The sequence below is a fragment of a genome, unplaced genomic scaffold (genome assembly GCF_019419815.1).
Source record: "Pyrus x bretschneideri cultivar Hongxiangsu unplaced genomic scaffold, Pyrus_bretschneideri_v1 Contig37, whole genome shotgun sequence".
Lineage (NCBI taxonomy): Eukaryota > Viridiplantae > Streptophyta > Magnoliopsida > Rosales > Rosaceae > Pyrus > Pyrus x bretschneideri.
The window spans coordinates 1,657,930-1,685,597 of record NW_025999690.1 but is presented as its reverse complement, the minus strand read 5'-3'; the positions used below and the strand labels follow the sequence as shown (position 1 = coordinate 1,685,597).

General features: G+C 35.1%; 2 protein-coding genes and 1 long non-coding RNA gene across 8 annotated transcripts; 2 read left to right on the top strand and 1 right to left on the bottom strand.

Annotated features, from left to right (window-relative positions):
- The first annotated feature begins 1,990 nt into the window (after positions 1-1,990).
- On the top strand, positions 1,991-8,355 carry LOC125468320. 4 transcript variants are annotated; one of them, XR_007250698.1, is made up of 14 exons: positions 1,991-2,464; positions 2,549-2,821; positions 3,336-3,515; positions 3,646-3,781; positions 3,906-4,240; positions 4,776-4,905; positions 5,048-5,176; positions 5,296-5,340; positions 5,856-5,935; positions 6,219-6,315; positions 6,426-6,515; positions 6,860-6,958; positions 7,678-7,743; positions 7,865-7,939. XR_007250698.1 is itself a non-coding variant. In XM_048563930.1 (14 exons), the coding sequence occupies exons 1-14, from the start codon at positions 2,073-2,075 to the stop codon at positions 8,015-8,017; spliced, it is 2,160 nt and encodes a 719-aa protein (XP_048419887.1). In that variant the 5' UTR covers positions 1,992-2,072; the 3' UTR covers positions 8,018-8,355. The 4 variants fall into 4 exon arrangements, 3 of the variants coding, with proteins under 3 accessions (XP_048419888.1, XP_048419889.1, XP_048419887.1); XM_048563930.1 differs by having other exon boundaries at positions 1,992-2,464; positions 6,860-6,913; positions 7,865-8,355; XM_048563931.1 differs by lacking the exon at positions 7,865-7,939 and having other exon boundaries at positions 6,860-6,913; positions 7,629-7,728.
- A 9,549-nt stretch (positions 8,356-17,904) lies between these two features.
- On the top strand, positions 17,905-20,053 carry LOC125480869. The gene is made up of 3 exons (XR_007261150.1): positions 17,905-18,208; positions 18,715-18,792; positions 18,958-20,053. It is a non-coding gene; the product is annotated as an uncharacterized LOC125480869 (long non-coding RNA).
- LOC125480868 (probable plastid-lipid-associated protein 10, chloroplastic) lies at positions 19,877-23,146 on the bottom strand. Of its 3 annotated transcripts, XM_048592098.1 has the most exons (10): positions 23,021-23,096; positions 22,836-22,904; positions 22,288-22,478; positions 22,077-22,190; positions 21,758-21,892; positions 21,243-21,338; positions 20,766-20,846; positions 20,469-20,555; positions 20,304-20,359; positions 19,877-20,214 (listed from the first exon to the last, which is right to left on the bottom strand). In XM_048592098.1, the coding sequence occupies exons 3-10, from the start codon at positions 22,441-22,443 to the stop codon at positions 20,097-20,099; spliced, it is 843 nt and encodes a 280-aa protein (XP_048448055.1). In that variant the 5' UTR covers positions 22,444-22,478; positions 22,836-22,904; positions 23,021-23,096; the 3' UTR covers positions 19,877-20,096. The 3 variants fall into 3 exon arrangements, with proteins under 3 accessions (XP_048448055.1, XP_048448054.1, XP_048448056.1); XM_048592097.1 differs by lacking the exon at positions 22,836-22,904 and having other exon boundaries at positions 23,021-23,146; XM_048592099.1 differs by lacking the exon at positions 22,836-22,904 and having other exon boundaries at positions 19,877-20,211; positions 23,021-23,146.
- Between the last annotated feature and the right edge of the window lie 4,522 nt (positions 23,147-27,668).

Sequence of the window (27,668 nt, the reverse complement as noted above, 5' to 3'; positions counted from 1 at the left end):
TTATATGTTTACTTTGGGCCTATAGCTAGCTTGTATATATGTTTTGGTTGGTTGGTAATAAAAAATAACTTTTACCAAATACACACACACACACACACACACACAAAAATTACTTAAATATTACACGTCTCACGTTTTTAGACACACATGCACTAAATATTTGCAGTCAAGAGTCTAATATTGAGAGTGAAGAATAATAAAACTTGATGATCAAGAGAGTAAAGAACAATAAAACTTGATTGACGAGTATAATAAATTCAACAACGCCAATTGTTTGTCTTGTGTTTTTTCTAAAATCAACATTACATTAACGAATTGAATATTAAAATAATCCATTGTAATAAATTATTAAAAACCAAAATATAAATTCAAAGTTTTGATTACCTTAAAGTACAATCTTCAAAAGCATATGATAGTTAATTTAAAAAATCGATAAAAGTGGAGAGATTGGGAAGCCAAACATTTTCACTACACAAACAAACGAACTGTGATATTTCTTACTTTTTTTGTATTTATATGTTATTTACAAGATATAAAATTTTTTGAGGGCCCCTCCGAAGTGAGGCCTCTAAGCGGACGCCTACATGGACTACCCTCAAGGTCAGGTCTGTATCTCTTGTCCAATAAATCTTCACGTAATACTAGAGAGACTAAATTTTCAAACCAAATTTGCAAATCAAATGATTCGTCATCGATAAAAAATAAGCACGTTAATCGATACTTAATTAATAATATAAGGGGTTTTCTAACTTTAATCCTTGAAGAATAAATTTAAAATAAACCTGGTGTTAAATTACATATTGATTATAGTCCCTTAATGTGTCCTTAATTCAAAATAATTAATGTGTATTTCATTCAATGTCTCCCATTAAATATTTAAATTTAGGGTAAATATCAATTTACTACCCTCAAGTTTTGTGATGTTCAACATTTGGTACATGAAGTTTTTTTTCGTCCTAGAGTCATAAGTGTTAATTTTAGGCAACAGTAAAGCGTCGTCTTGGGTAGAAATTGAAGGCTTGTTCACCTTGGAAGCATCTTCCTTGTCAGCTTCCGTAGTAGTAACTGAAATTGGAAATCAGAGACTGAAAACCCTAAAATTGGAAATCCGCATCATGGTGGCAGAGTGAAGGGTCGCCTAGGCCTCACAGGGTCAAAAGGAGAGAGGGCGAATGGGTGGGTGTGCGAGGTGGGTGGGTGCACGAGAAGAGGAGAGAAGGGAGGGAGAATGTGGGGAATGGGTGGGTGTGCCGGGATGATGGGTGCAGGGAAGAGAAGGGAGGAAGAATGAGGGAAGGGGAATATGGTTGTGCCCATAAACTTTTTTTTTTAATCTTTTTAATATTCACGTGGCCCCTATATTGACACGTGATGCCCTAGTCATTGTCCACGGGGACGTCACATCATCAGTTAACAACTGATTTAACAGCTAAACCAACAGATGTATGAGATTATCTCAAAATTAACACTTTAGGTATGACTCTTGGACAAAAAAAACTTCATGTACCAAATGTTGAAAACCATAAAACTTGAGGATAATAAACTGATATTTACCCTTAAATTTATTAATATACACATTTTAATTTATTTTTTGACCAAACAAAAGTTTTTTTAATTTATTAATTCTATTTAACATTCTTTTAACTTGAAAAACTCATTTATTGTATCTAAATGTTAATACTGAAATGTATGTACCAAAATGTATATATCCAAATGTACGTACCGAAATGTATCATATTAAACTAATGTACATAAATATGTGTATCGAAATGTATGTACCCAAATATATGCATCAAAATTTATTATATTAAACCAATGTACTTAAATGTATATATCGAAATATATTATACCAAATTAATGTACCTAAATAATTGTATTGAAATATATGTATTGAAATGCGTGTACCTAATATAATCATATATACCAATGAGTAAATGAAGTTTTCTACTAATACAATCAACCATCCATAAAGATGGGTTGGGTACTGTTATGTATTTTCCTTATCGTATATACGTGGGGTTGGCAGTGGTACACTGCTCTGCTGCTCTCTCGACCTCCTTTGCTTTGCGATCATGTCAGCTTCTTGGCACGCTCTCACCGGCCTCGGAGCTCTCTCCGTAACCGCAAAACAGCGCCGTCTAATTCCTTCACCACCATCAGTTGCTCACTGCTTTCTCGCCAGCTTCCAAGAACTGTCGACGGAGCCTCCGCGAACCCAAACCACCGGCGCCGCTATAAGCTTGAAAGACGCCGGCAAGACCGAGAAGCAAAACGACATCGTTCCCGATCATAACCAAGCCGAAGAAGTAGAAGAAGACCATGGAATTTCCAAAATCCCGGTCCCCAGGCAGAAGTACATCCCCGTTTCCAAGGCCGAGCTTCTCGACGGCGTCGTTTTGAACTTGTTCAAGGACAGCAACGGTGAAGACGACGATGACTTGCAGAGCTTTCTTCTTCTCTCTTCGTAAGCCCCAATTGAACGACGTCGTTTGGGCTCTGATTGTTTGGGACATTTTGAACATTCAATGAAAAGCTGTTTGCTTTGCAGGTGCTTGGACTCCATTCTTCACGCCGAGCACAAGGGAATTTTGGAAGAAATGCGAGCTGATTATTTCAAATCGAATTCCGCGGAGAACAAGCAAAATGGCGATTTGGTTGATGGGCAGAGCTCGGATTCTGCTAATGGGAGTGTCATCAATGGAGTCGAGAGCATTGAGGCAAATGAGGATGAAAAAAATGAAGGTGGAAACGCAATGCCGCAGTTAGATTATGTTTTGGAGTTGCGAAAACTCTTGGGTTCTCCGGCTAAGAACGTTGAGAGGTATCACCAGTTGCTCTACAAGTCAAGTTTTCTTCTGTTTTATGATTTTATAAACAAATTTGTAATTTAGAAACTTATACAGCAGAAGTTAGGAGCTTAGAAAACCTTCAATGTTAGAGGGATAATCCTTAGTGCTGCCGGTTTTTAATATACTTGCTCTAATATCGGGTTGAAGTTGTATATGTGGGTACGTATAATGCATATGCTTGTAATTTGTTACAAAGTATCCTAGTCAATTTCATTTGTATCAGCAGAGAACTCTTCATCTCATTTCATGGTATGAAATCAACTGTTATAAGGGAAATAGGACAAAGGTGGTAGTTTTTCGTTGTCCATGTTGCTTTACAAGGTCAGTAACTTTTGGGGTAAAAGTTTGACAAGATTGAAAGAATGATGGTATAACCTTTAAGAGGCAGGCACAGTGTATGTTTATGTTCTATTTTACTTTTAGTTGTTGTTCAGACTCATGTATGGAAGCCTTTGACATCCTATGCAATCTTTTCTTGTGTTGTAGAGTTGCTGTTTCCACTCGTTTCCAGCGTTCTTTCATGCAACTTCTTAATGATGCTCAGTTTGAAGAACTATCCGAAGGGGATTTAATGCTGACTTCTGCATTGAACACAGATTATCTCCTTACTTTGCCCATATATGTTGACTGGAAGAAGGCATCTGAGTCCAACGCAATTATATTCAGGTGAGTATATTTTTAGGCTCAGTCCTCTGTTTTCATTTTTATATTAACCTTTGATCGCTGAACAATAAATTTATATGAACATTTTTTATTGAGCCGACCGCTTTCAAGTTAATGTCAATTCCTCTTTCAGGCGAGGATATGCAACAGAGAGGGAGAAGGGTCTACTACTTGTAGAAAAACTGGAGTACATACAGTCCAAAATTCTACAAGGAACCTTCTTCATCGTATCAAAACCGTTGGCGAAATTTGGGAGCTGGATAGTTGAGGTCATTGTGTTTTTCAGAACAATGGCTGCCTTCATCCTGGGGCAGCATCCTTCAGGTTTCTGTTCCTTTTCTCAGTTTCTTTATATTTAGTTTGACATTTTTTTTCTCTCTTGGTTTATGACAGGCATTCCAAGTTGCTTGCGAAACACCAGAAGTACAAGACTTGACTAAAAGAATGAAGCTTTGGCTTAAGGAATTGTCTGTTTTCCAGCAAGCATTTCGTTATAGCGAACAAACTTTTGATGATCTGCTGGGAGTAGAGCAACTATCAAATAAAGACCTCCCAATTTGGCTGGCGGCACAGAGGGCAGTATCTCGTTATGAAGGGCGTTTATCTTCAGTTGGACCCCGTGGAAGGCTCCTAAAGAAGTTGCTTTCATGGATTGGACTTATTTCCCCTACACCAGAAACACCATTTGAGCTGGATGGCGATACTAATGATTCTGACCCTTATGCAAGGTTTTTTCCACTACCTTTTACTTCTTCACATTTCATCATACTTCATCCATGTTTTTTTCTATTTCCAGCTGCTTTCTTCTTTTCATCTAATTCAAAAAGAAAAAATTGAACTTAACTAGCTAAAAGAATTAATAAATATTAATATTCTTGACTAAATGAATTCAAGCTGAACGTGTGGTGTTGATCTCTCAAAGTTTGATTTGTTTTGTGTCTTCAACTATTTATAATTGAATACTATGTGTTGTAACTTGTACTAGGTCTAAGGATCCTCTTTCAAACCAAAAACCTAAAAATGATTATACAACCAGTTATGTCACAAAAGAAATGATTATAGCAGTGATTGTGCAGTAAAGATTAGTCTTGAAGAATTCACATGGAAGTTAAACGTTACTCGATTGGCCAAAGAAACTGATTGGTGGTGTAATGTTATTTTAACAAGTGATTTTACATTTTTAACTGATTGAATTGCTTTTATATGCATTGATATTGTAGTTGGAACTTTATTGGTCAGCTAATAGTAATATTGCTTCCTCAGGCCGATCTTCTTATCAAGGATATCACTCAGTGACATATGGAGGCCTGCTACTAGGAAATACTGTGGAAATGATATTTGGAAAATGCTAAAAACTTCTGTTTCTATTCTCTTCTCTCAGTCCATCCTCCAGGTATTGCTCATATATAGTTTAATTCACTTCCTTATTGCCCATTTCGTATGAGCAAAGTTTCTGCGGTTATTAGTATTTCTGTTACTTGTGGATATGCAAGTTACAAGGTCATGGTAATAGTATATGGTGTTTTGGAAATCAGGAGGCAGCATTTCAAGAATTAATTTTGCTTTATACCCAAGAAGTAGATGGCAGGAATGCTGACTACAATGCTACTGTTCCATCGTTGCAGTTAAAGATTTATGAGAAAATTCCCATTCCGGATCTACCAGTAAATACTTCTGTCTCAATTTTAAAGTTCATCCATTGTAATTTTCATTTCTTCTAGCATATGGTTTTGTAATTTTTTCTGTGCCAGCCTATGGTATTCTCATTTGTTTCACTTTGTAGGTTATCTTTCCCCACAAAAAGCTGTCTTTCCGTATCATAGACACGGTATGTTTATCTTTGCTACATGCTAACAATTATGTAGCTTAGTGGATCCATAATTTGCTGAAGTATCTCTCCTCTCCTCACCTGATTCTGAGTACCATCATTTTATTAAATTTTGACTTCCTTTTTATTTTATTTTATTTTTTTTTTTCACTTGCTAGTCCTTTACTAATAATTTTGACTTATTTTTTTACCACTTGCTAGTCCTTTACTAATAAACATTTTGAAAACTTAATGAATGTTTTTATCAGCTTGGTTTTTGTTGCTATGACTTATCTATGCATCTTATCACATAAAGGATGCTTAAAATTATTTAGTTGGTTGTTTATGGTTTTGTCACCCTTGGAGCCAAATCCCACTTCCTTCTTGTGGAGTGTCGGTGAATTGAATTCTAGTCACTTTGGTTCTGTATAATTTGACCGATGAATTAGGAGAAAATTAAGTAGGATCTGTCTGATTATTGAACAAAGCCCTTTCAGATTTTGAGCCTCATTTCCGTGTACTGTTTTAACTTGCAGGTGCGCTTGGACATTGCCTCAATACTGGGGCTTTCGGCATTCTTCATAAACTACAAATTTTTTAATGTCTTATCTTCCCCGTATGTATTCTCTTTGTTTTTAACTTTTCAAGTAGTTTGCATAGCTAGATCTCTCTCTCTTTATGGGTGGGTGTGTGGACATTCCCTTGTTCAAAGTACTTGTTTCCTCCTTTTGTTTTTTTTTGTTTACATGTTCAAGAACAATTGGTACATCATTATGTTCTATACTCTTTAAGGCTGTGCATATTTTAAAGCAGTACATTTAGGACATTATATGCCTTTTCTTCCAAGTTAAATTTCTCTGTAATTGTCATGAACATATCCTAGTTTAATCTAATACCAGGTCAGCAATAGTTCTTGATGTGGTTGCAATCAGCGCTCTTATAATTTATGTGTCCCGTGTGGTTTTGGGATACAAACAGACGTGGGATAGGTATCAAGTGAGTCAACTATATCTTTGGATTCAAATTTGTACAGTTACATAGTTCTAAATGCTAATTTAATCTGAGGTACTTAAGTAGTGATCTACTAAAGGAGGTTTTTGTTACAGCTTCTAGTCAACATGACGCTCTATGAGAAAACCTTGGCAAGTGGATTTGGCTCAGTTCATTTTCTTCTGGATGCTTCTGAACAGCAACAAGTATGAAACTATTTCAATTATTTGAGGTCGCTGGATATGTAGGGAGAAGGGTACATTAAGGCGGGAAAGTAGCAGCTTAGAGATTATAAGGATTCATTTACTGGGAATTCAATGAGTTTTACACAAGTTAGGGAGAACTTCCTAAATATCAAAAGCAAAACAATGACAATGTTAAAAACAATAAGTTGCATTCTGTAAATTAAACCAGAAAACAGCTTAAATCAGTTGCCTCATTCAGTTAGTTGCTGTACTAAATGGTTTAGTCACATGTTAGGTTAGGTCCTGCTATTAGATTGGTATCCTGTACTTTCCCTACATGACATCCTTTGCTATACTTTTTGCAGTACAAGGAGGCCATTTTGGCGTATGCAATCCTTCTCAAAGCAAACAAGGGGAAGGTTTGATCTCACTGCCTAACTTGAGTGCTATGCTTCATGTTAGAAGTAATTTTACTCTTCACTATGATCTTTGTTCATTAAATCGACTACTAGGCTTGCTTCTTATAAATTATCACCTTTACATATTTTTGTTGAAAGTACACTACTACTATTGTTCTCTTAAACTCATGTAGAATGAATCTATATGAACATTATATTGTTGATGAATCGGAAAAACATAGGCAGCAAAGAATAACAGCAGGCTGTAACAAGGCTTGTGAGTACACTGAGTAGCATAGCTGAATAATAAGTGAAAAAATCGGTAGTGGTATGGATAAGGAAATCAAAAGATAGCTGAAAATGATGAGTGTGTGCAGAAAGAGAACAAGGTACTTTCTCCTTATCATGTTCATAGTCGAACATTTGATCCTAATTGATTTTTTTTGCTGATAATGCCATTGCCGTTATAGAATGTTTGCCTAGGAGGCACATAGAGCAATGGTTTAAACTTATTTGATCATTCAAGGTCTTACAAAAATTGATGGCTACAATGAAGAGTCTTTCTAGTTTCCATTAAAAAATATCTACTCGCTGAACTGCTAAGATTCATGGGGCAAAGTTCTTGTCATAATTGTGAGTTTGAGAGGGCCAGATGTATCTGTACAAGCTCTTGTTTTTGGTTTAAACATATATTTTCTTGCACTCGATCTGAAGTTCGGTATGTTTCTTGCTTTAGGCATTTCTTTAGCTGCACGAAGCACCAATATTTTTTTCTATGACTGCAGCTCACGTGTCGCCAGAGTGTTGGAGACGACTGCGAAAGATTTATGTATGATGTGTTTAAACTAAAGGTAAAACACCAACGTCTGTTGCACGTCAATTTTAATATATTGTAGGGGTGGACCGTGGAGGCACTGCCTCCCCCTGTCTGTGCTTCCAGTGATTGTTGGCTTGAACTTTAAACTCATGCAGGTTGAAATGCCAGTTGACAAGGCAGTTGCTACATTATTAAGGCTGGGGTTAGCTACAGAAACTCCTATTGACGGAAGGATTAGTTTGGAGGCCATTTCCTGTTCAAAGGCACACAATTCCCTGAAAGAACGTTGGAATAGTTTGCTCGGTTAATATTTCTTATTGCTGGTTTGCAGGTCCAGGTCCCATCAATATATACATGTCGCTGCTACAAACCATTTTCACGGGAAGCTTATAGAAATTATATCGAGTAATTGTATAGGTTATATTACATCAAAAGGTGTAAAAGTTTCATTTCTTGTTTGAAGGTAGAAACAGGGAATGTTGTCAGGAGAAAACCAGGATCAAATATTTTCAAGAGGACAGGTATTCATTACGCGATTGAGGTTACGATGCTTGTGTATAGGAAGGAGTCCATACTTAATAGTTGGTTAAATACCTTGACACTCTGAGTATTGTATAGAGAATGCAATCAGAAATTTTTTTACTCACTCTCTCCCACCTGCATGATTATATTGCTTTACCGTATACTACTGTTGCAACATATCATATAACTTCTGGTGATCGTTGGCAATGCTGGAATGAAGCTTCGATTGTAGGTTTTTCTTTCGCTTGCGAAACGCTTTGGTCCGAGTACAAAAGGAAAACGAAATATTGTGATGGCTGTGGCTCTTCATGCGTTCCAGTTCCAGATTAGAACCAAACCCAAACATAACGTGAATGTAGTGCTGTTCCTGGCGACCACAAGGTTCTACGCGGATCTTTGATAGTGTATTAGCAATGCCAATATGGTATAATATATCCAAAAGAGTCATTGAAAGATTTATTTGTCACTCCAATTTTCTACAGGAGACATTATTAATTTTGTATAACTTGACGTACAAGAAAAGGACGTTTCTTTATTTTTTTGTCTTGAATAATATTCAAGCCCAACTGGCCACTTAGTACAACGATTTTTCTTCACTTGTAAGTGAGAGGTCTTATGTTCGATTCTCGCCGAAGACAAGTTTGAACCACATTATTGCTAGCCCATTATGAGGTTAAGCCTACTCTGTCCTCTTAGTATAGATAATATTGTTTGTTCAAGAAAAAAAAAATATTCAAGCCCAAACGTAGTTTATAAATAGTCAAGCCCTAATGCAAAACCTTAAAACCCTAAACCCTAGCTCCTCCTCTGAATCTTTGTTTAATCTCCTCAAATTTTCCGATCTGTGTATCCAATCCAAATATATCCTGATGACAACGAAAGATGCCTCCTAGAAAGACATTCTATAACTGCATTGTCCGCAAAAAAAAAAATTCAATTAGAATCATATTGTTCGACCGTGAACATGATAAAGAGAAAGCATTTTGTTTTCTTTGCGCACACGCTCATCATTCTCAAGTATCTTTTGATTTCAATCTCAATATCACTGTCGATTTTATCCCTTTTTATTCAGCCATGCCAGTCAGTGTACTCACAAGCCTTGTTATAGCCTGCTGCTATTCTTTTCTGCTTATGTGATAGGAGCATATTTGTGCAGCATTATTATCATTTCTTTGCATTTATTTACTTAATCTCTATTCGCTATAGTATTTTATGTTATTTTGGTTTTATTATAGGTTCAGTTGGTAAAGTTAACAATTGGAGGTTAAATGGAGCAAATAGAAGCATTTTTGGACTTGGATTGGATAACATGTGTGGACTGCACAAACGATGGATGTTTTGGAGTTTAAATGGTGTTAAACATGTGCTGAAATTTTAAGGAATTGAAGTTGATGCATGGAAGACAAGGAACTGCATGAGAAGGAGTCCTAGTTGGAGTGAAACACTACCAAGAGATAAGGTGGCAGTTGTCCACTATATCCTATCCTATCTCCGGCTGAATGAAAGAGTCCTAGTAAGCTTTAAATGCTCTCCAACCGATTCCCTAGAGTTCTACAATAATCCAAACTCTCTTGCACACTTATATATACTTCAATTCGTACTTGAATTTTCTTCACTCACACCACCTTCTCACCTATGTTGCACCATTCTACCATAATTTTGTGCAGCCATTCAAGTTATTCTACAATTGAAGATGCATCATTTCTAATTTTCTATCTTGTTTATTTTGTTTCAATGTTTATTATAAGTTGATTTTCAATTATGATGAACATGTGTAACTTAGTTCTTTTTAGCTAGAGGTGAATTCGAAGCCATAAACATATGTCTTATATGCATTGATTACATCCAATTGTTGTTTCATAGAACGTGAATGTGATTTACTTATCTGGTTTGTAGAGAACTTATTCTTTTATGTTTATTAAGGATGCCTACTTAGCATGCATGCATGGATTTGGAGCTAGAATATAAGTGAATTTTACCTAATTGTTATGAACTTGTATTCAGAAGTAATAAAAATCAATGGACGATGATTAAGTTAAATCCTTTGCAAGAGTATCATGATGTTCATAGTTACAATTGCTTTGTCAATGCTTATGATTTTCATGGAACTTAATGATCTTTGATATGTAATTCTATCATACTGTTCATAGTTAGGAAACTTTACAATAACGATTTGAGTTGTGCGAGTTTGAAAATTTTGTTATTTAAACAGATGGTTAAGGTGATGGTTATGTTATGTGGCTCAACCACTTAGTACCATTGTTGATTGCGAGTTTGATACCACTTTATTGTACTGCACCCACTTCTTAGTGTAAATGTATTATTGAATCAACAAAAATAATTAATCAGTGTAGTAATTTTTTTCTGTCAAGCCTCCGAGTATAATATGAGTAAACAAACAAAACAAAACTACAAAGAGAAAGTGGGATTCGTTTTGGGCCTCCACTCCAACCCAAACCAAAACAACAAGTGGTGGTCAATTGCAATGACCTTGCTACCCCTACCTTCATCCTCTCTTTTCTTCATCCTCATCGCATCACCCATTAAACAGCCGTATTGCTGTCTACTATTCTACTTGTGTTTAAAAATTATAATTAAAATTGAGAGAAAAAGAGTCAACGATTAAATTATTTCGTATGGGAGGGACCACAAAAATTGAAAGAATGGCAGAAAGAGGGAGTGAGAAAATGGGTTGTCAAGACCAAATTATTGGAAAGGGTGTGGGTTTTTCTAGCTCTATAAAACACTTATCTCATTAATCATATTTTTCTCATTCTTTCTTTGGGTGTGTTTTTTGAATTAGTGTTGTGTTAGACCTGGACCTAGTGGTGAGTGAGAAAGAGTTGAAGATAGAGAATAGAGAGAAGACAAAGAATAGGGAGAAAAATGGGTGCCTTTTTCAAAATTTCAAGAATTTTCTTCTAAGACTTAGGAACTCAAAGATGGCGTATATGACAAAGTACACAATATCAACATGACCATATTCAACATCATTGACATAGTTCTTGACTTGAAAATTGTGTTTGCATTTTTGGATACAAACAAGGGCAAATTGCAAGCTGAACTTGTACTCTTTGGCCTCTGTACTGTTTTGACCACCCTTTGCTGTGGAATCTTTGTAGTAAAGTTTTGCCAAACCTAAAAGTATATGAGTAACAAAAAGGAAAAGGAAGATGCTGAGGCTGAGGGTGAGATCAAGAAAGGGGAAATAGAGGATAAGGTTGCTGTCGAGATTAATTTTAGAAAAAGGAATATGCTGAGGCTGAGATCAAGAAAATGAAAGGGGAAGATGAGGCTGCTGTCAAAGGTGAGAGCGAGAAGAAGGGGGTTGATGTTGCTGCCATAAGCGATTAGAGCAAGAAGAATGATTGATCAAGATGTTATTGTTGCTTGCTACCAGTTAATTCTCAACAGCTATAGCTAGTTTAATATAACAATAATTTAGTTTAGGTTAGTTCTTTTGATGGATGGTGGATTATGATCTAGTGTTTGTTGTTGTTAAAGCTTGGTTAAAGTATGAGAGATCAAGAGGAATCAATATTATTTTCAATAATGTTTATGTTTTTGTTTTTTCGTTAAATTTATGCTTTATACTCTTTTTGATTAACTAATTATGTCCCGACTCCGAGCGAGAGTGTCATCATTTCAAACACATCCTATTTTAATCTAATAAATAACATGTCAGCAATATATCTTGATGTGATTCGATTGCAATCATTGCTTTATTAATCTATGTGTCTCATTGTTAGGAGTTGAATCACACATCATGTTCTACTAGAAAAGCTTCTAGTCAGCACGATGCATTATCATAGTGTACGCGAGGTCAGGCAGCATATTAAAACCAACAAATGTGTGTTCAATGATTGTTGGTTTAAACCAATGTAGGTTGTAATGCCAATTGCAACATTACTTATGGAAGACTAGGGCTAGTTGCATATACTCCTATGAATGGAAGGATTATCATGCAAGTCATTTCTTGTTCAATAGCATAAGAGGAATTCCTAAAAGAAAGATGAAATATATCGAATTAAATCAAATTTATTAAAAAAGACAAGAATTCATCATGCTATGTAATGGTCGAGGTTATGATGCATGTGTATAGAAGGAAAGAAGCTTATACTTTATGGTTGGTTAAAAACGTTGAAACTTGGAGTATTGTAAAGAAAATGCAATGATATACCCTATATTTTACTCTCCTTCCTCATGCATGATTAAATTGCATTATTCTCTACTAGTTTTGCAACATATCATATGACCTATACTGGTTATACCCAAGAAACTTGTGGTTGAGAAATGATAATGACAACAATTCAATATCTGACAAGTGCAAGATGGGTACAACATCGAGAAACAACACTTCTTTAGTCGCATCTGAAACAACAAGATATGCAACAAGATCATGTATATGTGAACCTGATTATACTGTCTTCAGTTGTGATTTAAATTTGTTCCAACTTTTCAATGAATCTTCTGTTTTAGTTTTTCATTGTTTATTTTTTTTTAGTGTAATTTTTTTTCATTGTACTTAGAATAAGGTCACACGATGATACAATTCACTTAAATTATGAAATGTGGAATTGATTTATTTCAATATATGATGGAAATGAGATATATCAATGTAGTTTAAAAACTTGAAAGGACAGTTTGGAGGTTTACCACTACCTCTTTTTGTGGTAATTGGGCCTTAATCTTACGAGCCCCGTTTAGATTATCTAAAATGTTTCTATTGGGTCTCAACTCAAGTGCAAGTGTAATGATGGGTTTTATGTTTGCATCCTTAGAAAAGGCTTCCATGCACTCCTCTTTGCTGATGTTGAATATGATGCACTCATCGATTAAATGGTGCACCTATTTATAGTCATGTATGTCACCACCATTAATTTTCATCACCACAAAATATCAAAAAATAAAACAACACCACTTCAAAAATGTCATTAAGTGCTCTTGGTTTACAAAAACTTGAGAAAAACTAAATTTCGCGAATTGCCTTGTGACGTTTTTTTTATGTATCAATCCTATATATTTTGAATCAAAGATTTACATCATCTCGGTGATCAAGAAAAAGCAGAAGAATTTTTATATAAATTATAACAAGGCTTACCAAGTAGATGTATGAAGCAGAAGAGTCTCCCATGTTTATATATTCTAATATATATTAACTAATGTATATAAAGTTCTTGCTACCCCAGCTGCAGAAGACTTGTAGAACAACGAAGAATTTGAAAGGAGAATTCAAAAGAAGAAGGGGCCGGAGAGAGAGATTTCGAGAAACAAGAGGTAGCTGCTGGATGATCATAAAAAGTGAACACTGATAGGTTAAAGTTTAAGAAAAATCATGAAGATGGATCGTATAAATAAACAAATAGAAAGTGCAGGTCAGTACTTGGGTGATGTGATATTGAACTTCATGGTACATTCGGAAATGCTTATGTATGTAACAAACAATTTTAATCATACGTCATCAACGTATTTGTTTTATAAATCATGATTTTTATTCAAGTAATTGTTCATTGAATGAGGAACTAGCAAGTACACACTGAATATGTTCATCAATAAGCTTTTAATGCTCTCCTTAGAGTCTTACTCTAATCCGAACTTTCTTGTACGTTTATATATACTTACATCAAAAATTGACATTTTCTTCACCAACACCTTCTCACCTCTGTTGCACCCCTCTACCATAATTCTCGACAGCCGTTCAAGTGATTCTACAATTGAAGAGGTAGGATTTCTAATTTTTCATCTTGTTTATTTAGTTTCAATGTTTCTTATAAGTTGTTTTTCAATTTTGATGAACATGTGTAACTAAGTTCTTTTTAGTTAGAGATGAATTTGAAGTCATGAACACTTGTTTTATATGAATTGATTACATCCATTGTTTGTTTCATAAAAGTGAATGTGATTCACTTATCCGGTTTGTAAAGAACTTATTTTTGTATGTTTATTAAGGAGGACTACTTAGTTTGCATGTAGGGATTTGGAGCTAGAATATAAGTAAATTTCATTTAATCATTGTGAAATTGTATTCACAAGTAGTAAAAATCAATGGACGTTAATTGAGTTAAATCTTTTGCAAGAGTATCATGATGTACATGGTTACGATTGTTTTTACAATGCTTCTGATTTTATAATCTTTAACATGTTGTTCATAGTTAGGAAACTCGAGAAGAACAATTTGAGATGTGCGACACTTTGGTGTGGTGTTGGACATGGACTTGGTGGTGAGTGAAAGAGTTGAAGAAAGAGAACATAAAAAAAATGGGTGACTTATCAAATTTCAAGAATTGTTCTCTAAGATCCAGAAACGCAAAGAGGGTGTGTGACAAAGTATATGGTATTAACATGGTTATATTCAACATCAATGTTAAAGATTCCGACTTGAAAAATGCATTTGTACTTTTGGACACAAATAAGGGCCAAAGTGCAATTGGGCTTGTACTATGAGGCTAAGGCTGAGATCAAGAAAATGGAAAGGGAGGATGAGGTTACTGTTAAAGATGAGATTGAAAAGGAATGTGTTGAGGTTGAGATCAAGAAAAGGGAAATGAAGGATAAAGCTGTTGTCAAAGATGAGATTTAGAAGAATGATGATGATGTTGCTGCCAGAGATGAGAGCAAGAAGAAGGGGGCTGATGCTGCTACCATAAGTAATGAGAGTGAGAAAAATGATTAATCAAGATGCTGTTGTTACTTGCTGCCAATTAAATCTCAATAGTTATAGCTAGATTAATATAATAATAGTTTAGACAAGTTTTCATGTTTTGAAAGCAGTGCATGACAACATCATTACCAATACCATCAAATATCTCTCTCTATAAAAATAATCATGTTATCATTCATTCATTGGTCTTCCATTTGATTTCTTAATCAATTCAGAAATTCCATAACCGAAAATGTTTTTTCAACGATGGCAGTAGCAACTGGAAGAGTTAATGCTAATATCACAAGTATGTAAACTAGCGGATACACCTTGTCTTTTTTCCGCTAGACCATTTTTTTTTATAGTTTATATAGAATTAACGTTGGAATTGAAATGCATTCTATTTTTTCATCTGTAGTTTAATTAGGGCTTGCGAATTGGAATGCAAAAGTACACACACACACACAAAATTGAGTAGGGGCAGATGCTCCCTAGGCCCTATACAGGTCCATCCTTGGTTGTCTAGTGGTTTTATTTTGGAGTTATTTGATGTTTTATATGTACCTTCTTTAAGGAGTTTAATTTTAGTTCCACAACTTGTAAAATCCGATTATGCTTTTACCGGTGACGATGAAAGTATTTGGATTTACTTGAAAAATAATCCAAACAATGTTATTGGAGTTTGTTTTCTAATGAATGGTCTTTGCTCAGTTGCAAATGAATTGGATTGTTTTAATGTGATTTCCTTATTGTCAATGAAAATATTAAATTCAAATCAATTTTCATCAATGCTATGGTATAAAAGACTAGGTCATATTTCTAAAGCCAAAATGAAATGTTTAGTAAAAGAAGATATTTTACCTAATCTGAATTTCAATGACCTAGTGAATTGCATAGGTTGTTTTAAAAGGAAAATTGACAAAAATAAAGAAGAAGGGTTCAACAAGGAGTCTAAAGCTTTTAGAGATAATCCATAACGATGTTTGTGGACCCTTTCCTACTAAAACTCTTTGTGGAAATATATACCTTGTGACATTTATAGATGACTATTCACGATTTGCATATCTTTATTTGATCTCGGAAAAATCTTCAATTTTGAATTGTTTTAAAGCTTTTAAAACTGAAGTAAATAATCAATTGGATTTAAAAATCAAAGTATTAAGGTCGGATAAAGGAGAAGAATATTATGTAGGTATATTGAGGCAGAAGAAACTTAATCCAAGAAATGTCTTGTGTAATTCTGTGGGGCTCCCTGACAAGTCTAAGGGATATAGGTTTTATTCTCCAAATCTTCCTCTTAGAATTATCGAGACTGACTTAGCAAAATTTATTGAGGAAGATGATAATTCACTAAGTTCAAATAAGGAGAGTTCAAGTTCATGGTTTGAAGAAACCAGGGTAGTGTTGCCAAAAGGAAGTGTTGATGGATCATTTGGTGGTCAAGCAATTAATTTCGATGACTTGTAGCATAGTCAAGAAACTCTACTAGTGCAGCAAGTATTGAATGAGTTGCCATTAGAAGATGACAATCATGTAGTCAGTGATGATCAAGCAATGGAAATAACAGGTTCTTCGTCGCAAACAGGAAGTAGGTCACTTGAGCAACAAGCCATTGTTGAGAGAACAACGTTGCCATCAAGAATAAGAAGATCAGTGGTTCCTGACGATTATTTTGTTTATTATCAAGAGATTGAGATAATTGAGGGAATGATTGAGGATCCAGCAACATTTGGTCAAGCCATGCAATCTAAACAATCAGAGTTCTAGAGAAATGCCATAGTGGAAGAAATGAACTCCATGAAAGTTAATGGAGTTTGGACCCTAGTATAAGCACCAGAGAACACAAAGGCAATAGGGTGTAAATGGATCTTCAAAACGAAGAAGGATTCAACAGGCAAGATTAAAAGATATAAAGCGAGATTGGTGGGTAAAGGATTCACTCAAGCTGAAGGGGTTGATTATAATGAGACATTTTCTCCAGTCTCAACAAAAGACAACCTGCAAATTATCCTTGCACTGGTGGCCCACTATGATCTTGGACTTCTCCAAATGGACGTCAAAACGACCTTTCTTAATGGCAATTTGGATGAGGAAATATATATGGAGCAACCATTTGGTTTCATGAAAGAAGGAGAAGAATGAATGGTTTGCAAATTGAACAAATCCATATGTGGATAAAGCAATCATCGAGGTAATGGTTTCTTAAGTTCGATGAGAAAGTAACTACTATTGGGTTTAGTGAGAATAAAATAGATGACTGCATATGTTTGAAGATTTGTGGCTCAAGGTACAATTTTCTCATATTGTATATGGATGATATTCTTCTAGCAAGCAATTGTATGAACCTATTGATAGAAACAAAAGCTTTGCTATCTAAAACTTTTGAGATGAAAGACATGGGAAATGCGTTTTTTTTCCCTGGGATAGAAATCATGAAATAGAGCCAAAGGGATGCTTGGACTCTCGCAGAAATCATACATAGAGAAGGTGCTTCAACGATTTAATATGCATAGGTGTTCGAATGGTGAAGTGTCAATAGGGAAAGGAGATGGGTTGAACAAGTCGTAGTGTCGCAAGAATGATCTCGAAAAGCAAGGTATGAAAACCAAACCCTATGCATCATTGGTTGGGAGTATAATGTATGCTCAAGTTTGTACGAGATCGAACCTTGCTTTTGCGATTAGTGTATTGGGAAGGTTTCAGTCGAATCCTGGGGAACAACATTGGGTTGCTACCAAAAAGGTGCTGAGGTACTTGCAAAGGACTAAGTCATTCATGCTGACATACAAAAGGGTGCAAGACTTGGAGCTTGTGGGATACTCAAACTCCGACTTCGCAGGTTGCGTCAATGATAGAAGATCAACGAGTAGATTTTTTTTTTTTGGCAAGAGCTGCAAAATCATGGAGAAGTGCCAAGCAAAAGGCCATGTCTACATCGACCATGGAAGTTGAATTTATAGCTTTGTTTGAGACAACTAAGAAAGGTCTATGGCTGAAAAATCTCATAACATTTATGAGAATAGTGGACACCATTCAAGGACCACTAACCATACATTGTGACAACAAAGCAGCCTTATTCTTTCAAGAAACAACAAGAAATTTGAGGCCACTCGATTGATGGATGTCAAATATCTATCAGTGAAGGAACATTTGAAGAAGGGAAATCAAAATTGAGCATGTTGATACAAGACTGATGCTTGCAGACCCCTTGACTAAGCCACATGCTGTGGGAATTTTCAAAGATCATGTTTCGAATATAGGAAAGCAAGATGGGTTTTTCTCAGCAGAAGTGTGGGAGTAAAAGTGTAGAGTACTGACGGATTGCTTTTCAGTTCAGGTTATTTCAAGTTCATCACTGACATTGCAAGTATAAGTTTTTCTTAATTATTAGCATGCAATAAAATGTCTAATCCTTGTTCCAAAGAGCATGTGTGACTGAATTTTATAATGCAGGGACTTGAAATGGTATTGAAATTGAGCATTCTGAGTTCAATCAAAGAAAGGGATTTGGATAATATGTGGGAGAAGTAAAGTGAACAAATATAGAATGTGTATAAATGCAGTTTCACTTGCATTATGCGATATAAACTTAAAACTTATGATTTCAGAATGAAGCAGTAGTTTTACGTGTATTATTTCCTGGAGTTCAAGTTTCTAATGGATATTGGCAAAGGTGTATATGATGATTAGTGACATAAATTATTTGTGATCACTAAGGAATGAATTTGCATTGACATACATCTTGTAAACCACAACTAGTCAACGTTCATGTGGGAGTTGGCTGTCATTGTTTTCAATATATGTGTAATTTCCTGCTCACAGAGCATTCATTCTTCGATATAGGGTTCTATCACCATAAAAATATTAAGGGCTTGAGTGAGTAGAAGAATTGACGTGAACTTGAGACAATGTCTTCTTCAGGTAAGAATTCTAATTAGTCTACACAAGTGATTAGGATTATCAAATATGTTGATAATGTTTCCAACACACATCTCTCCTTACTAGAAAATTAATTGTAGAATTAAATAGAAATGCTTTTAATTACAAATGTTAATTTAACACGCTAGTTTTGTGTTTACATGAAAGGTGTTTACATGAAAGGAAGCTGACAAAGCTAATGTGGTCCAGGAACAATAACTCAATTGCATCAATGTTGCTTGACAATGGCCTTGAAACTCAACCACCGCCATTCAAGCTAATGGAATATGACCACATATATCTTTTAAGGGTTCCAAATAATGTCGAAGGGGTAGTGGATGAACGCCATCTTACAACCCGTAGAGCACAGGGTCCTAGGGAAATAAATAGGCCATGGTGGGCACTCAATGGTACAAAGGAGCTGATGAAATTTAATGACAAAGGGCAAGCAATAGAGCCTCCCCATATTGTTGCAAGATTTTCCAGGTTCCTAGGAATGCTATCCCAAGAATCATCATATTGTCCAATTAACATTTGTAAATAAATATGGACCGTGTAAACAAAACTAAAATGGGATATGCATCTGTTTCCTTGTATTTGAAATTCAAATATCTCTGATAGCACAAGTATTGTATCATTGTAACATCCCATCTAAACGGTCCATAACAATCTAGTCAAACGGATACCTAGGGATCAAAGAAAAACAAATCGATATCGAACTGTCATGAGTTTTTGAACATAAGACCTTTCACTCATTAATAGAGCACTCCATAGAGTTTGTTTTCCTAGAATTCATACATTTTGGTTTTGCTACTAAGGTGTTTTGTGTGAAAGAGAAATCGGAACTTGTGGTTTGCATAAGGTAGACCAGCAAAATGAGTTAGTAGAGACCCTCGTATTCAATTTGAGAGGTCGGGATTGCCTCCTCCTTGGGCTCCGAACAATGGAATCCTGAATGAATTTCTGTCCCAAAAAATGGGGGATCCCATTTCTTAAGGGATCTATACAAATATGATCGACAAATTTCATTGTTCCAACTAACCCAAACGTATGAATTAATCATGCCGGGATAATGAAACCGAAAACAGGACGAAAGGCCTCTGTATTCTTCAGTTTTCCACAAGGGAGAGGGAGCAAGGTTCACAAGAATGTACCTGGTAAACATTACTGCTCATGGAAAAAATAGACAATAGTCTTACGATATTTGTTGAGCTAAACCGTAATCTCATCAGCCACATACCACCTTCGAAGCTTTTCTTCACACGAAAAAAATAGGTGCCGGTAATTGGTTTCACTAGCTTTCCCCATTACTTCAGAGGTTGAGCTTTGGTGAAAACAAAAACTCCTCCACCGCCAACCGCGCGCCCCAAAAGCATATTAGCATCCAAGTAAGAAAGGTAATATAGTCCTCCGACTGATTGCCTACTGTTTTAAACAAAGTATATGATCATACTAATGTATATTCAGGAAGCTTGCTAAATGTGCTCTGATAAATATGATTAAGAATGACGTACCTTCCTGGATCTCTAACGGGAATTTGCGCTTTGAAAGTCCGGAGGTACTGCAAGATCTGCACAACAGAATTCATATAATCCTCGTTATTATAGACGAAAAAGAAAAAGTAGAGTTGCCTTAGAGCCTACAGCTCTTCACTAATTTGATAAGTGACATTAATTGACCTGTAAACTTAAAAACGATCGTGGCAATATTGCTGGAGCTATTAGAGCCTGCAGCTCTTCACTGATTTTAATATCTTGAACATTAATCTGCCAAATACAACTTGCAGAATTCAGATAATTAATTTTAAGAAGAGCATCGAGAAGTTTGCGTGTTTAGAAAATTGTAAAAGACGATGTAAAGCAATATGAAAGCTCAGAAGACACAATTATATTCATGACCATCAGGTCAAATGAATAGTAGCAAAAGTCACAGCTTGCAGCCTTAGTTAAAACTTCAGAAGAGGGTAGTAAACTGACCTCTTCGAACTGAAGGTAGATGTTACGCACAGAAACAACCGAAAATTTTGCAGAAACTAGCAGAGTCGCACCTTCTTGTTCCTACAAGGGGCATAGAACTCATATAATCTATACAAATTTGACGTTTGCGTTTCATGGAGAAAACAGAAGCATTCCTACAACCTACAACCACATACATGTACATATATATATATATATATATATATGAGCAACCTTTTTGGAGTTTATATTATCTTCTATACTTGGTAAAATTAAATAATCTGATCTTATCTATATTCTATAGTATCTTTTGCTGATCAAATCGCAGAAAATCATAAGCAATTTAAATTAAAATCAGGATGTACAAGCATAACCCAAAATACATTAATTATAGTCATACCAAATACAACGAAACAACATGATTTAAGAAACTAGATCATACCCCTGAACAATCTAAGAAACAAAATTTTCTAACTAAGAACTCAGAATACTCATTACCTCTAACAAAGGTGGAATGCTCCATCTGACAACATTACGGATTACTCCCCCGTTGGTCTGGTCTTTGCATTCAAATTTCTGAAAAATTTGCCCAACCTATCCCCACATTCATGTTGAAATAAGGGAGGATGAAGGACAACAAAAGAAATCAATAACTATAAAGATATAAAAGAAAAGGCAAGTCAACTATGGCACAACTGAAAGTGTTAAAAATGTAAAGACATTAAGTTTTGTGAGTATGAAGTGTGACCCGTAAATTGAAAAGTTGTTCAGGTAGAAAGGATTTTAGCCAGTACATTCATTGAAAGATTACCATTTATTATGAACAGATGAAAGCAGGAAGATTAAGGTAATTGAAGAATCAGAATATTCAAAGAATATAAAACAATGCGAAGGAGACCAAAAGCTCAGGGGTTTAATATAAACGGATTATTTTCTTTTGTCTAGGTAAAAAAGCATGTTAAGCTATTTTAGAAGATGATAAGATTCCATAATGTGACATTCGTTGTTTATACCTGAAAAAATGGTAGCCTTTCAGCCGCTTCCAGAAGAATGAGAACGTCAGAAGCGGAAGTATATTGCAAACGCCACGTCCCATCCAATTTCACCAAGTCTATTGGTGCACCCATGTTATAGCCCTCCACACTCACCTGGCAGGCTTTTACACAAGTTATTATAACAAAAATCCCACTTCTATGAACTTGGATATTCCGAAACCATCAACTACATAGCATGTACCTGATGTATGTTAATGCAATTTCATGAACGAGATTATACGACAGAAAAGAGATATATAGTAACAAAATTCATGTAATGAAAATAAAGAGACCACACCAGAGCCTCCTCTATAAACGAGCGTTGATCATCAGTTGTAACAAGGCCCCTTCCGGTGTCTTGTATAGCTCTCAACAGCTCATGTTTCTTGCTCTCTACCTCAAGCTCCACCGTCTGGCATTGATAAAGATCAAAAATTTTATGTGATAAAAAAATGAATTGAGCGAAAATATTTCAAGAAGAAAGTAAGATGAGAAATGAGAAAAGTAACCTGGGCTGCTTGGGTAGCAACAGCTGCAAGACATGGAAACGATTTCTGGGCGGACAACTTTTGTGAGGCAATGAGCATGGAGCTATAAGGCTTAATCTTATGGACACCTCTTGTTGCATTTGAAGGGAACAATCGAGAAGAAAGTGCTAGTTCCATAAGAGATTGATGCAAATTTAGTTCACGAATTACACCTATAGACATAAAATCAAATGCAATTCAATTAACCGTTCTTATAAGATACTGCTCACAAAAATTATAGCATTTAGGAGAGATTGAGTTCCTATATAAACCCTAATGGCATTTAATTTGCTCCAATAAAATGAAAATGCTTTAAAAAATCTAGAATTTGTATTCCTCAAAAGAAAATCTGCATTTTTATTGGTCCATTTCTCTTTACGTAAGTTCAATCAATCAGCAATTTTGCAGAGACCTTTCATTACAAATCCAATTCAAATTCACTGAAATTATCTGAAACGGCAAGGGAGAAGAAGCTAGAGAAGCATGAAGACACACAAAAATATAATTATTCAAAATATAAATGAACTGACCTCTATTTAGCTCTGTTTAGAAGCAACTCAAGAACTTCTAACCCTATCTATCCATATAATTATTCAAAACTGAATGAACAAAAAACAATTAAATAGGAAAAAAAAATGGTAAATACAGCAGCTCCAAGTGAAACATGCAACAGGGCAACTGCAAAAAATAGAAATTATCAAAAGCAACAGAATACCTGGTAAGATTTCTTCCTCTGTGACTGTTTTTCTCGGGCTCTTCTCTGCTATCAAGTACCCAGCAGCAGCAGGAACCTGCTCCACTCCCTTGTTCTTTCACTTTTACTTATGAAGTTCAGGTAGTTAAGATGGTGGGGTCCACTTTTAAATGTGATGATGACGGGCCCCATGGGACCTGTGCTGTTTTTTTTTTTTTGTTCGCGTAAATGGGTCTTGAGCTACAACAGGCATAAATGTGGACTTACGAGGGGTGGAGCAGGTCATCGGCATATTTCATTTTTGGGCTTGGTACACAAAACTTGCATTATTCTTTTCGGTTGATGTCACGTACACCAAATGAATGATGGAACACGTTTTCTTCATATATATTTTAATTAAATTGTCAATCAATTTCAACTTGAATTAAAATAAAATTTTGATTGGTGGCAAATCATTTGGTGCAAAAATTTGATATGCCTAACATTATTCTTTTCAATAATAAGAAAATAAAACAAATATTCTTGTAAATTGTGATATTTTAATTTTGATCGGGGAAAATCCTAGTTATTACCAATAATAATAATAATAATAATAATAGAAAGTTACTCTTTCATATGCATTCAAGTTTGAATATTCTTTTCAATAAGGAGAAAATAAAAAAAATATTATTGTAAATTGTGATATTTTAATTTTGATTGGGGAAAATCCTAGTTATTACCAAAGTTATTCAGAATAATAATGTCTACTAATTAATAAAACACTCATTGTCAACCAAAACCCTATGAAATTTCCAGTTTAACCCTCTAATTAAACATAACATGAATAAGAAATACGGGGCAAAAATGTAATTTCACACAACCAAATTTTGCAATTTTTTTTCAAAGTCTCACCTACATGTAATCCTAACGTATCGCTAAAAGTGCATTACTATGTCTACAAATTTTGTTATGTCTAACCTTCTTACTAATAGAACACTTTTAGTCAACCAAAACTCCACAAAATATCATTCTAACCCTCTCACCAAGATTGAACAAAATTAAGAGTCATTGGCAAATTAATAATTATATATAACATGAGTTCTATTATTTTTTACGCCAGCCTTACAGTCTTTTAAGTAATTTAACATATTACATCGTATACTATAAAAAATAAACATGCTCTGTTTGTCAATGTTATTGTTCTTCTTGTTGATATGATTGATAGTTGAAAATAACACGAAATTTGGAAAAAAATTAGTATTCGGTTCTTAACTATTAATACTCTTTGATTGGATCTGATTGGTTTTCAAATTTTGATAAAAAGTCTTTAACATTAATGTATTAATGAATTTATATGTCATGTTAGTTACATAATTTCTTTTTAAATAAAAATAGGTAATTGATAATACAGTTTTAATACTCACACCGTCATTAATCTACTAATTAATTTTTAGTTTAAAAATTTTCCTAGATATAATAAAATAAAATAAAAATAAGTTTGCACTCATTAATTTTATATAAAATGTTTTCAATTTTTTAATTTTTTTTTTCAAACGATTGTTTTTGTTAGATTAGATGTTAGACTAGTCATCGACAGGGTTTAACCCACGCTATCATGCAAGGACACGACACATTTCCACCACTGTGGTAAAGGGTCACTTGCTGAATTTTTTAATCTTAAACATATTCATTCTTAAATATACCAATTTGTTATATATAAGTTTTTGGGCATGAAATAGCAGCTTAGACTAAGAATTGGCTAACCCGAGTTGAAAAGCCACAATCCTATGCCTAGTAAAGATCCCTCAGGCTAATGGGCTTTCAGCCCAGGAAATGGTTGATTTGACCGTGTCCTCATAAAAGTAGGACTGCAAAAGGATTAAGTTTAGATGTGCCTCGGTCAAGTCTTAGGCAAATTGAAATTTCCAAGGATCAAAAAGAGTCTTGATTAGATGAGAATTATTTTAAGGATCGGAATTCATTCTTGATCAAATAAGATTATTTCATTCCCATAAAAGGATAAAGTTCAGAATTTTTGTTGGAATTAAAGAGGCCGAGATTGTATGAAGATGAAATCTTGGCTAAAATGAAGTCAAAGAGATAAATGAAGAATATTCAGGTAAATGCCGAGCAAACACAACCTTATTAAGACTCTACCTTGGTAGAGTTGTTTATCTTGGAAACCATCGTATAAATAGAAAAGATTCTACAACATGAAAAGTCCTTCAACTCAAACACTCTACGCGAAAACCCTTGCTCTACGTGAAACCCTTTTCACACCTCTAAGAAAAATACTAACTAACCTAACCCTTTCGTCAACACATCTTTAGTTTAGATAAGTAACCAACACTATATTGACAACTAACGACATCTTCAGTTTGGATAAGTAAACATCACTGGAGCCGTAGATTCAGACGATTCAGCAACACATTCAATTTGGACAAGTAAACAACATTGCTTCTGGTCAGTTGTTTATCTATCTAAGTCTTGGTAGTTGAAGAGTTTCTACCTTTCGGCTAAAAATGTCACTTCATTAGCTTCTCGGTGAAGTAAGGTGTAAGGTTACTTCGTGTTCAACACATTGAAAGCTTAACCGGTTATTGAACTTCGGAGTTGTCTAGCAACCTAGTCTTTAGGTTCTAGAACCCAAGTTTGAGATGCATTCCTTTTTCGACTGTAATAGCTCAAGTGCAAAAGTCAACAGCGTGTTCACACAACCACCACCACATCTATTATACTCACCTAATGAAGCTTGATTGCGATTTTGCACAGCAGCATTCATAGTTACTTAGCATGCACTCCACGTTGGCGTTGTAATTTTTAGAGTAAATAGTAAGATATATCAAATTTTTTTAAAATATAAAATATACCCATTTTTAAATCTAAAAATTCATTCACTTTTTTCCTAATCCATTTTTTGAACTTATAAGAGTACATTCTTTTTTGTAGATTTTAGAATGTATCCATGCCAAGTTTATTAAAAAAATTATCAATATTATTAAGCCTAATTAGTATTTTTGGTGTGTGATTTTGAATAATGTACTTATGTGTTTGGGTTTGAAGAATCTACCAAACATTATGGTACAATAGTTATTTGGTTATGTTTTATAAATGTACCCATGTTTATCTATATATGTTCACACTTGTTATGACAAAACATGATTTTCTATTGATTTTGAATTTTTTTTTCTACGAGGTGGGGGGAGTATAATTTATCTTTCACTATTTTCAATTTCGCAAATCGTAGATTTTTTTTTTTTAATTTCAATAATATAAGCAACTGTAAAGTTTAATTGTTAATCTAAAATATAATAAACGACATAGAAGTACATTAATTTTAGAGACTTCGGCCAAAATTTGAAAACTAATAAGATTTCAGTAAAAAAATATTGGAAGCTAGATACCACATCCAAAGTCTTTCTACTTACAAATTGTTTAACCATTTTTAGACATATCCATTTAGTGTTAAAAATGTTAAATTTGGTATATTCATATTTATGACTTGTATTATATATTTCTATTTTAATTTGTTCCCATATATTGAATTTCATTTTTCCCCATATTTTAAAAATTTTATTTTTTCTCTTATGCACTATTCTAAAAATTTCCACCTAGTGCCTAGGAGGCACTAAGTGGTTGGTGACCACCACGATTAATTTCTAGACATTTAAAAAAATAATAATAAGAAACTGCACCCAGGACAGCCTAGAACGCCTAGGCCCACCTAACTTGTGACTCATTTAGACAAAAATAAATAACTTTCATTTAGCATTTATTTTTTCAATAAATTGTAAGAGACTCCTTGTGTGACATCCCACATCGCCCAGGGGACTGATCCTTAAATGTATATTCCCACCTTACCTAGCACGGGGCCTTTTGGGAGCTCGCTGGCTTCGGGCTCCATGGGAGCATTCCCAGGATGGGTGACCCATCAAGAAGTTCTCGTGTGAGTTCCCAGAAACAAAACCGTGAGGGAATGGTAAGCCCAAAGCGGACAATATCGTGCTACGGTGGTGGAGCGGGCCGGGGAAGTGGTCCTACCCGGGCCGGGATGTGACATTGGTATCAGAGCCTAACCCTGGTCGTGGTGTGCCGACGAGGACGTCGGGCCCCTAAGGGGGGTGGATTGTGACATCCCACATCGCCCAAGGGACTAATCCTTAAATGTATATTCCCACCCTACCTAGCACGAGGCCTTTTGGGAGCTCGCTGGCTTCGAGTTCTATGGGAACTCCGAAGTTAAGCGAGTAGCGCACGAGAGCATTCCCAGGATGGGTGACCCATCGGGAAGTTCTCGTGTGAGTTCCCAGAAACAAAACCGTGAGGGCGTGGTCGGGGCCTAAATCGGACAATATCGTGCTACGGTGGTGGAGCGGGCCCGGGAAGTGGTCCCACCCGGGCCGGGATGTGACACCTTGGATACTTGGATGAACACTTATTATATGCTTGTTTTTCATGTTTTCAATAGGGGTGGGTTTAAAAAGCCGAAAACCAAAAAAAAAAACCGAACCGAACACTTAATCGAATCAGTGGTCTAGAAACCAGACCAGACTGAACCAAACCGATTTATATTTAATTATTTAATATATATTAATTATATATTAAATATTCAAATACTCAAAATATGAAGGCTGGAGGTTTCAAACCCCTTACCTCCTGGTTGAGAGAGTTTGCTTGCTTGCTTCAGCCA

Coding starts and splice junctions, on each gene's coding strand:
- LOC125480868 (XM_048592097.1), bottom strand. CDS start 22,443: ATGGAACTAGCACTTTCTTCTCGATTGTTCCCTTCAAATGCAACAAGA. Junction 22,191..22,287: donor TTGCTACCCAAGCAGCCCAG/GTTACTTTTCTC, acceptor TATCAATGCCAG/ACGGTGGAGCTTGAGGTAGA. Junction 20,847..21,242: donor GCATTCCACCTTTGTTAGAG/GTAATGAGTATT, acceptor TGCCCCTTGTAG/GAACAAGAAGGTGCGACTCT.
- LOC125468320 (XM_048563930.1), top strand. CDS start 2,073: ATGTCAGCTTCTTGGCACGCTCTCACCGGCCTCGGAGCTCTCTCCGTA. Junction 2,465..2,548: donor AGCTTTCTTCTTCTCTCTTC/GTAAGCCCCAAT, acceptor TTTGCTTTGCAG/GTGCTTGGACTCCATTCTTC. Junction 3,782..3,905: donor TTGGGAGCTGGATAGTTGAG/GTCATTGTGTTT, acceptor GGTTTATGACAG/GCATTCCAAGTTGCTTGCGA.